Source organism: Mytilus trossulus, chromosome 10, assembly GCF_036588685.1.
Source record: "Mytilus trossulus isolate FHL-02 chromosome 10, PNRI_Mtr1.1.1.hap1, whole genome shotgun sequence".
NCBI classification, from domain to species: domain Eukaryota; kingdom Metazoa; phylum Mollusca; class Bivalvia; order Mytilida; family Mytilidae; genus Mytilus; species Mytilus trossulus.
In genome coordinates, this window is record NC_086382.1 from 25,949,021 (window position 1) to 25,960,812 (window position 11,792).

The 11,792-nt window shown below is 31.5% G+C and overlaps 1 protein-coding gene across 1 annotated transcript; it reads left to right on the plus strand.

Annotated features, from left to right (window-relative positions):
• Positions 1–2,900: 2,900 nt before the first annotated feature.
• LOC134687110 (alpha-ketoglutarate-dependent dioxygenase alkB homolog 3-like) lies at positions 2,901–10,172 on the plus strand. Its single transcript, XM_063547109.1, has 7 exons — positions 2,901–3,157; positions 4,495–4,529; positions 5,698–5,745; positions 6,562–6,754; positions 7,616–7,825; positions 8,717–8,812; positions 9,874–10,172. Exons 1-7 carry the CDS (start codon positions 2,984–2,986, stop codon positions 9,946–9,948), a joined length of 831 nt encoding a protein of 276 aa, XP_063403179.1. The 5' UTR covers positions 2,901–2,983; the 3' UTR covers positions 9,949–10,172.
• The last annotated feature ends 1,620 nt before the right edge of the window (positions 10,173–11,792 follow it).

The window sequence follows — 11,792 nt, forward strand, 5'->3', positions numbered from 1 at the left end:
TATAACTGAATACCAACTTTTTATTAAATAAAGCAAAGCACAGCATACCTTACAGATGTTATAGCTCATACATTATAGATAGTCATCATACGATATGAATTGCTCAGGAACTGAATTAATTGATATTTCCGTTTGGTGTTTACTCTTCTTTCTCTTGACCGTATTATTGATTGTTTTTATTGTGTGTCTTTCGTCTACCTGTGCTTTTATTGGTCAGTCTCTTGACATCTTCTCTCTTTTAATTTTTTTTAAATGATTGTTGTTATGCAAGTCTACTTCTCCTTTTATCTATAAGAAACACGAGAAAGTTCGATATTTAATCTTGTTTACAGAAATCTGTTTTGTGAGAAAATGTGCTAAAAACTAGTCACAAGTTTGATGAAAATACTTGCCATTCAGTTCGTGTGTTGCGGTCTGGCGAAATACTGCTGTAACTTAGATCTAGTCCATGCATTTATACTTGTCAAACGTTAAACGTGGCAGGACTATAAAAAAAAAACGTGATTGAAATTGGCCAGGATATCAGGTTGTACGAAGAGAGAGGATAAGTATGACAGTATTAGTGACATCTGTCATTATGTAGAAAGTTATGAATCTAATTAAATTATAGTAACCAGAGTAAACGTAATCAGATATCTATATTTAATTTAGATTGCTATTAAGATTTTCATACATTACATACATTCAATCATTCCAAAAAAAAAACTATATACGTTTAGGTATTTATGCATTGGTCATTCATCTTTTCCTTTTCTTTTTTTCTCTATTTTTTGAGAGAGGGGTGGGGATTTTTTTTCTTGTATAGCGATTTTGTATTTATGAAAGGCAAATCATTTCAGTAATGCATGGTTACAAAATCACGCTCATGTTAGTCCTTTTCTCTTTCATTTTTACCTCGCATGTATTCTGACCAATGTAAGTATTGTTCAAGAAATAATTCCTTCATGTCATGCTTTATGCTCATTTTGACATGGGTAGGCATTGTATTTGTCGATATTTTACACTGAGCGTTAGCGAGGTGTAAAATGTGGTTAAATATAATGCCTACCCATGTTAAAATGAACATAAAGCATGACACGAATTATAGAATTATTTCGATTCTAATAGGACAAATACAGTGTTTTTATAGTACGAAAATACCGTAAAAATGTTTGACTTTTCCCATTTCCTCCCCGAGGAGTCTGTGCAATATATTTCATATTTGATAAGTTTAAAAACTACGAGCAAGGTAAATATCATCTTCGCTAGCCAAGGATTACGATCCACTCCCGCTTTCTCTCAAAAAGAAAGCAGGAGGGGATCGTAACCCTTGGCTAGCGAAGATGGGTAAATATATGTTCTTTTATAAAAATATATAATAAAAGTTTATGCTAGCTGCTTAAATGTATGTGTTTTAAAGAACAACGACGGAAATAACGTTTGTATACACAGTGAGTTCGTGCGCATGTATATAAAGTACAAATAGGCTCTAAATCAAGGGAGCTTATTAATTACTAAAAAATCCAATCATAAGTAAGTAAGTAAGTACGTAAGTAAATTTTATTTAGAGTCAGCATATATATACATAATAGCAGACAAAAGATGAGCTCTTTAACTGACTATCACATAAAAATCATGCAGCATCATGCAAATACTACCAAATAAAAATGAAAAAAAACATGCAATATAATGAAAGCAAATCTATTTGATTTGTGTGTCTCCAGAGTCAAAGATCATGTGACAAACGCCTCTATGTGCATCGAAACGGGGGAATCAGCAAATCACTTGAAGATCATAAAATATAACAGACTAAAAGCATAAAAACATTTAATAAATAAATATATATAAGCACTAGCATTTAATGGCAGATATTTTCAATAAATGCATAAAAATTAGACCAAAGGGCCTTAATAAAAAGAAAGAAATTTCAGCTTTGAGACAGCACTGGGTAGAAACGACATGAACTGCAGTAGCATTTTTGATCCCCACACCAGGAATTTATACAATTCCTAAATGGTCAAAAGAAGTCATGAGTCTAGCCTCATTAGGAAGTTAGTTCCTTACTTGTGCTGCCTCAAATCTAAAGGATCATTCCCACAATAGACTACACTGAGAAACAAAAGGGAAATCTACATCATGTGTCGCTGTTACGAGGTCACGGTCTACATATAACCAGAGACATATAATCAAAGACGGATTAAGGGGGGGGGTCAGGGGGCCGAGGCCCCCCTTTTTGGGAAAAAAATTTGGTTGCTTATATAGGGAATCACTGAAGCGTGACGGGAGCGGACCCCCTTCTAGGTCAGTCAGTGGGCCACCACTTATGAAAATATCTGGATCCGCCACTGATAATAAAGTATTATATGTCTCTGATATTACTGAGCCAAATTTCCAAGCCAAATATTTGAATTTGTGAAAGTGTGTAGGGGGTTTACAGAATGGGCGAAATGTAGAGAATGATAGAAGAATAGAAATCAATAGGCAAATTAAAAAATAAAATAGAGAATAAAGGGGCAAGAATAGAAACAATAGAGTAAAATGACCTCAATTAGTATTTAAAATGAATTAAAACAGAAATATCCCCCCTTTTTTCCGACCCTGGATAGTCTATTTTATAAGTTCCTATTGGCTTTGAACTGTCAGTTTCAGCAAAATGAAAGGTATATGAATTGAACGAAGTAAAGAAGAGAGAAATATATTTTTTTTTTAGTGAAATCATTTCCTTGAACATTATACCAGAATATAAAGATAAGTGCCCTTTAAATTCGAGATACAAAAATTGGTGGTCCCATCCAGACAGTCCAAAATAGTCATTAGTTAGTTTTGGTGCGCTGTAATTTTAATATTTAAGCTGGTATAAGTTAGATTATTTTTGTTTCTGTAACAGTAAATTCTTATAAACCCTCTCACCTGCAATTAAAATGGCGGCGCCCATGGATACATCCGGTTGATGAGATAAACACAAAAATTATAAATATTTTCATTTGTTTTCTTACCATTCGAGATGAATACTGATCGCAAACGTCGATCCAGAGTTCAAGGTGGTTGGGCTGCACCAACAAATGTCAGATCTGACAGAAACAAATCTCAAGTTCCTCAAGCTCCAGCTTGGACTGGTAAAAATGTTGATCAAGTCCAACATACTGAAAAGAAATTTATGTTCCAAGAATCTGAAGAGGTATTAACGAAATGTAAAATAAAGGAAATATATAACGCTAGTCCGAGATTACTCTGACGCCCAACGACGTCTGAGTAATCTCGGACTAATATAAGGCTTTAATAATTTCAATATACAATACTATGAGGCTGGCATTACCTGTGAATGGGGACGCAGTCTGTATGAATTATTTTTTTTGTAACTTACATATTTGTTAAAAAAAAGAAAGGGAAATACCGTAAGGATTCCGATTTTGGTTCTGTTAGGGATTTTACTTGTGACGTTATTTAAGTTATGACGTGATGTTTAATGCAAATTAATGCTGTGACATATTACATGTAATACATGTATGAGGCAGGCATTACCTGTGAAAGGGGACGAAGTCTGTATGAATTATTTTTTTGTAACCTAAATACAGTTAAAAAAAAGAAACGGAACTACTGTAACGTTTCCGATTTTGGTTCAGTTGTTAGGGATTTTAGTTGTGACGTTATTTAAGTTATGACGTCATATGCAATGTAATCAAAGAAACGCTATCATCAGATAACGTTTTTCAATATCAAGGAATTACGGTAGAAAAATCAATAAAAAAAATTAAAAAAATAGGGAAAATTTCCCGAATTTTTCATTCTACTAATGAACTCAAAATCGTTAACTTTTTTTTCAGATCCACTGCCTGTTCTGGTTTTTCCCGCATTTGCGCAGATATCTGTCTTGTTTGCATGGGACTTTGAAAACAATTTATATTTATAAGTCTAGTAAAATATAAGATTGGATCTCAATACAAATTCAATTTTAATAATTGTTTGATATGAAAAAAAACGTTACCCGATGAAAGCTTTTCTTTTGTTTTCATCGAATGTGACGTCATATCTTAAAGAACGTCACAGTTAATTCTCTAACAACAGAATCAAAATCGGGAACGTTACGTACGGTATTTCGGTTTCTTTTATCAACATGATTGAATTTAAAAAAATAATACATATAGACTTCGTCCCCATTCACAGGTTATGCCTGCCTCATATTAAAAATGAAATTGGTATTGCGTTCCTTCCTATTTATACTAGACTGATAAATATATATATATATTACTGAAAGATTCATACAAACAAGACCAGAAAAAGGAAGTACATTGTAGATTTCTACGCAGGTCCGGGATTTCAAAATATGACATAAAAGAAATTGAACGATTTTGAGTTCATTAGTACGATGAAAAATTCGGGAAATTTTCCCGATTTTTTTTTTTATTGAATTTTCTACTGTTATTGGGGACTTCGTCCCCATATTAGATATAGAAGGATACATGTAAATTAAGAATAGTGTACTAAATAATAAGATATGATTTCTTTTATTAATAGGATGTCAGAGAGAAGCCAGTTGAAAAGGTTATAACGTAAGTACAGATAGTCACATTGTACTATTATAATATTGTATTGTGAAATGGAATATAAATAGTCTGTGTTGTCACTAAGATGAGTCCATGACTGAGGGGCCTGATGGGGGGGTCTCATCACGATTCACGAGTTGATTTTTTTGTCAATCACGAGTCACAGAAAATAAATTTCCATGATCACGGATCACGAAAATATAAAAAGAGTATCACCAATCAATCTCGATAATAGAGATTCAGAAGCTGGTTGTTTGTGTTGTAGATTGTTGCAATTAAGCTACAATCAAATACATTACTGGCTCATTACTTGTTTACATGTTGAATTCTCCCAGGTTCAAAATTAAATCGTTAAAAACAGTCATTTATTATCGTGCCACTTCAACTTTTTAAGCCAAGAAAGACAACTCAATGGAACTCTTTATTTCCGTAATGAAAAAAAAAATCACAAGAACGAAATATATGTCTCAATCACGAAGAACGAACATAAAATTCCAATGAAAACGATTCACGAACAATGGTTTCATCACGAATCACGAAAAATAAATCTGTAGAAAAACGGATCACGATAGCGAAAATGCGCCGATCACGAAGAACAAAAATAACCCATCAGCCCCCTCATGACTGGTATGAGTCCTGGACTCATAAAAATCTGTCTGGACTCATTATGGCAAGACCAAAGATGCATTATTTTTTAAGATAGTAAATCATTCAGCACAAAAAGACACTGACGGTACCCTTAATTAAAAAATCATATAAAAAATATCCAAAGTTTTTGATTGGTAAAATGATAATATTCCTCAAAAATATATATTTTTTAGAACAAAATTGAACATTATAGTTAATGCATGTCATAGTGACATGTGAGGCAATATCACATACAGGTACACATACAAATTAAAGTGACCCAAAGATGCAACCAATAACATACATTTTACTCAACAGCTCATTTCCACATTCATGCCATTAGCAGTCCACTCTTGTCATCTTTAAATTTAATTTAAATTTAAAACTTTAAGTTAAAAAATACAAAAATGGAGAGACATGTAGTACATGTACTCCATTCCTCAGACATGGATAAGATATGTTGGATTTATTGTATATTTAGAAAGGAGGATTATCCTGTATAGTAAATACACATAATTGTTATGAATTGTGAATTTTCTATTTACAGGAAAGCTGGTGTATGTGATCTAAGTACAGAACCATCAGGAGTATCAAGGTATACAAGATATTATAGATATATAGATATTATCTACTCATACATGTAGCTGCTAACTGTCACTATTTTTTGGGGGGGGGGGTATCCCAATGAAGGTCCCAAATGGAAAATTTGAATAAGCAATTTTGTCCACAATTTTAACCGAAACAATTAATTTTACAATGGCTATAGGCTTGTAAAAGTATGAAGAAGCCTAAAACCAACATTAAAATAAATTTTAAGGCCCCCATGAGGGTTTTGTAGGACTATGAGAGCCATCTTACAGGTAAAGTTACTGTTAACTGATACATGTTTAATAAAATAAAAGTACAGTTTCTTATTTTCTGAATTTGACTGGTACCAATTTTCTATGATTATACAATATCCTATTGCTTCATTCTTGTCCATCAAGCTTGGATCATTCAGCAATACAAAGTTTTATATAATAATTAACCCTGAGTCTGCATATATGATTCTAGTTAACCCACAATATACATCGTAACATGCATGTTTTAATGAACAACAAAAAATAGCATTTTTAGTTATTACCCTTGTAACTTTGAAAGATAAAATATGAGGGCGTCAAATTGGTAAAATTTTCACCATGTTTCATCAAACTATCCTTTAATTGTTATTCGTCAGCGATCTTAAATTATTATTTTTCAATGCAATCATGTTTGGGTCCAAATCAGAAAATTGCTGTTGACACAGAATCCAAAAAGGAATCATTGAAAAGATCGACAATAATTGACAAATTAGTTTAGGTTTTGTTCTTGCATACCTTACAATTCATGTTGAACAATTTTTGTGAAACTTATATCTACATGTATGTTACAGGATAAGATTCTTTCCAAATTTCCTGGATCCTGCTGAGGCTGATACAATTTACAATGACTTGTATCATGAAGTTCCTTGGCGACAAAGGTCTGATTTTAAAAATGGAGAGTCATTCCTACAGCCACGACTAACAGCTTGGTACGGAGATTTTCCTTATTCTTACTCAGGTGTGAGACATGAAGCAAATGCAGAGGTATTTAAAGAAATAATTATATGCACAATTTTGAATTATGTTTTAAAACACAAAATAGAAAAAAAGAACATGTGGTATGATTGCCAACAAGACAAATCTCCACATGAGACCAAAATGACACAGAAATTTACAACTATAGGTCATTGTACTGCCTTCAACAATGAGCAGACTTTAATAAATACATGTACTGACGGGTTAATTCAGGAAATATTGCATGCAATTATGAATACCATTGCTTTACATATGAAACTAATGAGACTTTAAATATGGTAATCCAGGAAACCAAACCTATTGCTATCACAATTTTTAATGCTTTTATTTGCATCGCCTATACAATTTTCTAAATGATAACGGCACAAATATTTCTAAATTTACAGTAACTTAAATTTTTGCCGTGAAACATATCAGCACTTACTTTTTATACCCTGACATAAATGACTATGTATAGAGATTTGGCCTTGTTACACAAGATAAACACATATTTTGGATATTGTGAATACTGTGCTCTCTGCAATTAAATAACCTATACATAAGTGGCCTGTTGCAAGGGAAAATTTCTTTCACTATCCTCCAGACCCTCATGTTTCAGTGGTGGTCAAAATTTGTTCCTTTATTCATTGCTGTTAGCTTACTTTGCAGAAACTTCCTATTGAATTGATAAATATGGTAAATATCCAAGTAATACTTGCCACTGGGCATTAAGGATGCATCAATCAAAAACTATTAAGGTTTGATGGTTAGAACACATAAAACATTAGGATTGAAACATTGAAATTGCAATATTTATAAAGAAAAAGTAAGAATAGAGGCAACACAGGGATATACATACTGAGAAATTATAAAAAAAAGTCTTCATTTCAGTGGCATTTGACCTTGAAGATGTTAAAGGACAGATTAGAGGAAGTAACAGGACTGACTTTCAATTCAATGTTAGCTAATATGTACCGTGATGGACATGATTCAGTGGCTTGGCATTCAGACGATGAGCGGTCATTAGGCCCTGAACCAACGATAGCTTCTTTATCCTTTGGTGATAGCAGAAATTTTGAGCTGAGAAAGAAACCTCCTAGTGTATGTATATTTCTGATAGAGATAAGTATGAAATTGATAGGTTTCTAGATTATAATGATGGTATCATGTCATTTCACAAATATTGTTATATATATGTACTATTTTATTTTATAGATGAGTAGAAATGTTGTTTATGTTTTCTGGTCTGTGCCTCTATTGGTCTGTCCGTCAGTCCGTCCATCTGTCTGTTCGTTTGTCTGTCTGTCCCACTTCAGGTTAAAGTTTTTGGCCAAGGTAGTTTTTGATGAAGTTGAATTTAATCAACTTGAAACTTAGTATACATGTTCCCTATGCTATGATCTTTCTATTCTAAATGCCAAATTAGAGTTTTGACCCCAATTTCACGGTCCACTAAACATAGTAAATGATAGTGCTAGTGGGGCATCCGTGAGCTATAGACACATTCTTGTTTTCACTAAGTTTTAACAAAAAAGTTTAAAAAATAGTAAAACCTTATTTAAGAATCCTGGGTTTTTGATTGGTTGATAGCCAGTGTATTTTTCACCAATTAACTACAATTGTACAGTATTATCAAATGAATATCTTTCATTTTTCAACGCTGCCGTGGTCATGGTGGTATATGACAAAAAAATATGCCTTTTTTAGCCTCTCTGCAGTTGTATTTGCCAAAAAGTACTCTTTCAGACTGGAGGCTTGTAAGGTCACGATCATCAATGTGTTTTTGAACCTTAACATTCGGTATAATTAAACAGATATAGCATGTTCTTGAGGGGTATTTTCGAAAAATACAAGTCTTGAAAAGAAATTTCCCTCGCCTTACGGCTCGCGAAATTTAACATTCTCTCGACTGTTATTTTTCGCAAATACCACTCCTTAACATGATATATCCGTTCAAAAGTACAATGTATGTCTATTTTTTTGATTTTACAGGGTTCAGATGACTACACCTATATGCAACATGCCAAAATACCTTTGACTCATGGTTCTTTGTTAATAATGGAAGGAGCAACACAGGCAGACTGGCAAGTAAGTACAGGGAGAAAAATGTGACAGATTACTTATTCATTGGTACCAATTTTGGTGGATTGAGAAAGAGACTTGTTATTTCGTTGATATTTGATTTTTGTGATTTTGCCAAAGTCTATGTACAAGTCAATAGAAACTTTGTTATTTGTTGAAAATATAATTTGTGGTTCACATATTCCCATAAACCAATGAAAATTGGTATCCAACAAATAATAATCAATCCCCAGTATTAAATTCTTGTATTGGTGCATGAAAAGGTTTGCACAAATTATAATTATAATAATGATGAAAAATAATATAGCATACTAATCTATATAAACAAAAAATACTCGAGGTAGTTATTATATAGTATTGAAAACAAATCAAACAGAAAAATATGAAACATTCAATAAACAGATGCAAAACTGAAATAAAATTACAACAAAATTGCCTACCAATAAAAAGGTTAATACTGAAATACATATTAAGGTGGTACCTAACACTACAGGGAAATAACTCTGTAAAATCAGCTAAACGTTTTAATTACATTATGTTGTTAAGGGAATATTAAGCTTCTCAATGATCAAAATAAGTGTTTGAGAAACTGCTATATAACCAGTGTAATTTTCTGATAAAACTGTTGGTTCATTTTTTTGATTTTTTTTTATATTTTTGTCAAAGGGTCAAAGTAATTACTTCGTCAAAATTTGAAGAAAATTAAAACGAGCCAAATTAATTTTAGTTCAGGTGTTAGGTACCACCTTAAAAGAAATAATAAATTTTGTAATCTTGTCAACTACAAATAATGTGACAAAGATATAAACACTTAAAAGAAATACCAAAACGCAAATACAAACACAAGTAAAATTCTGTTAAAAAATATTATAGATAGAGGAAAAAATATACTGTAAAATTGAATTATAACTTGAGATTAAAAAGATACTGTAACTGGGTACTTGTTTGTCTCTTATTTAAAATGAAATGGAATTGTTGTTTTAATATGAATTAATTAAAACAACAATGTTAGCTTTTAAAGCCAGATGTATGATATTCTATTGGATGTTTTCTTTTTTTTTTTATAGCATAGAATTCCTAGAGAATATCACGACAGAGGCCCAAGAATTAATTTGACATACAGAGTTATAATCCCCGAATGAATATTTGTATTTACCAATGTAATTGTCAGTTTTTAAAATGTGCTTTCATTTTATGTAAGGGCTATTCCAGAAAAAAATGTAGGGGGGTTGGAAGGCATTTTTTGTCAGCGCCTGCCACCCAGACAATTGTAATTGAGAATTATAGTGCATTATAGTGTGAAAAGTTGTTCTGATACCCATCACCCGTGTATTATTAATATAATGTGCCTTCCAACCCACCCCCCACCCCCCCTACATTTTTTTTCTGGAATAGCCCTTATGTTCATTTTTGTTATCCATTTTATATTAAACAATCAGTTATCTGTTATATTTTAAAATGCATTTCAAGAAGGTGTTTCATGTTTCTTTAATAATTCTTTCTATAAGCATATCACAAATTTTGTTATTTACAATAATTTCCTCTCATGCAATCATTTTGATGAAAAAATCTACTCAAGGTAGAAAAAATAGTCATTTCAAAATAATTGTTTTTCCCTACGCCTTTATCACCCTGTTCTGTCGCTCAGTAATTCTCGTATCAAGACTTCAAAACAAGACCAGGCTTTATCAGAGACGTCACAATGTGAGAGGAGAAGTTATCAGCGTGGTCACAATGCGAGAGGAGACGTTATTGCTTTCGTCAAGCGTAAAACTGTCTTAGGGAGAGGAAAAAAGACAATTAATAGAATGATAAACAGATAATCGGGTTTTCTACATATAGATATCGTAAAATATCAGACGCTCGACACAATGTGAAACTAGAATTAAATTATTAAAAGCTATTTTCCCTGTCTGACTTTGGTCAAAAATTGGTCAAATCTAGAAAATCTGAAGGTTAAAAATTCAGTGATTAAAACATCTGAATACAATGATCTACATGTACATAAGAGTATCAAAATATATGTCATAAACTTCCCTAACCACACTTTGATTTACTTGGTATAATAGATTTCTTTCTTGTATGTAATATTAATGTTAGAGTGTATTTATTTCCATGTTTTATTTATTGAAATGTGATTGATAAGTATATATCAAAATGAAAAAGATTTGTTTTTATCGGATTATGATAAAGTTAAATGTATATATTTATAAATTATCAAAAATTGTATAAAAAAACATATTGTAGTTGTGATAATAGTGCCAAAGAATAATATGTGAATTCAAAAGTTATTACTATGTATTATATACTTACATTATTACTAAATTTAATTATTTTGAAAAAGTTGGTTAGTATATAAATATAAGAAGTATGTTCAACTTAGTTATATAAACTCAACATTTTTGATTTTCATTGTTTTTATTTGAAACAAGTGTCATTGACTCTCAAGTATAAGTGCACATGATAATTTTCTTATACAAACATAAATATAAAAAAGAAGATGTGGTATGATTGCCAATGAGACATCTATCCACAAAAGACCAAAATGACATTTAAACATATCTCAGTTTATATGTATTTACTGTTCTTTTTTTCTTATTTATTCTGTCATCAGTATTATTTGTTTGTTTGTTTGAGAAACAGGATTTGTTGAACATTAGGATGGAAGTTTTCATCCTTTATTCTTATCAGCTTTAGAAAAACAAGAATTAATCCAAGTATTTAAATGGTCATGCATATTTTAAATCAATGAAATGGTGGGCCTAAGATGGCTTTGATTAATTAAAAAAGATCTTTTTGGTAGGAAAGAACAAAATTATCAATGAAACATTCTTTAAAACTTGTAAGTTTGATCTTTTCCTTTTAAGAAAAAAAGATATTTTTTTTTCAAAACATGATGGTTCATAATTTGAAAAAGTAAAAATCCTAATTCAAATTATTCCTACCTAGTATAATGGCTAGTTAACCAGCATATAACAAGGGGAAA

Coding starts and splice junctions, on each gene's coding strand:
- LOC134687110 (XM_063547109.1), top strand. CDS start 2,984: ATGAATACTGATCGCAAACGTCGATCCAGAGTTCAAGGTGGTTGGGCT. Junction 3,158..4,494: donor TGTTCCAAGAATCTGAAGAG/GTATTAACGAAA, acceptor TTTTATTAATAG/GATGTCAGAGAGAAGCCAGT. Junction 5,746..6,561: donor GAACCATCAGGAGTATCAAG/GTATACAAGATA, acceptor TGTATGTTACAG/GATAAGATTCTTTCCAAATT.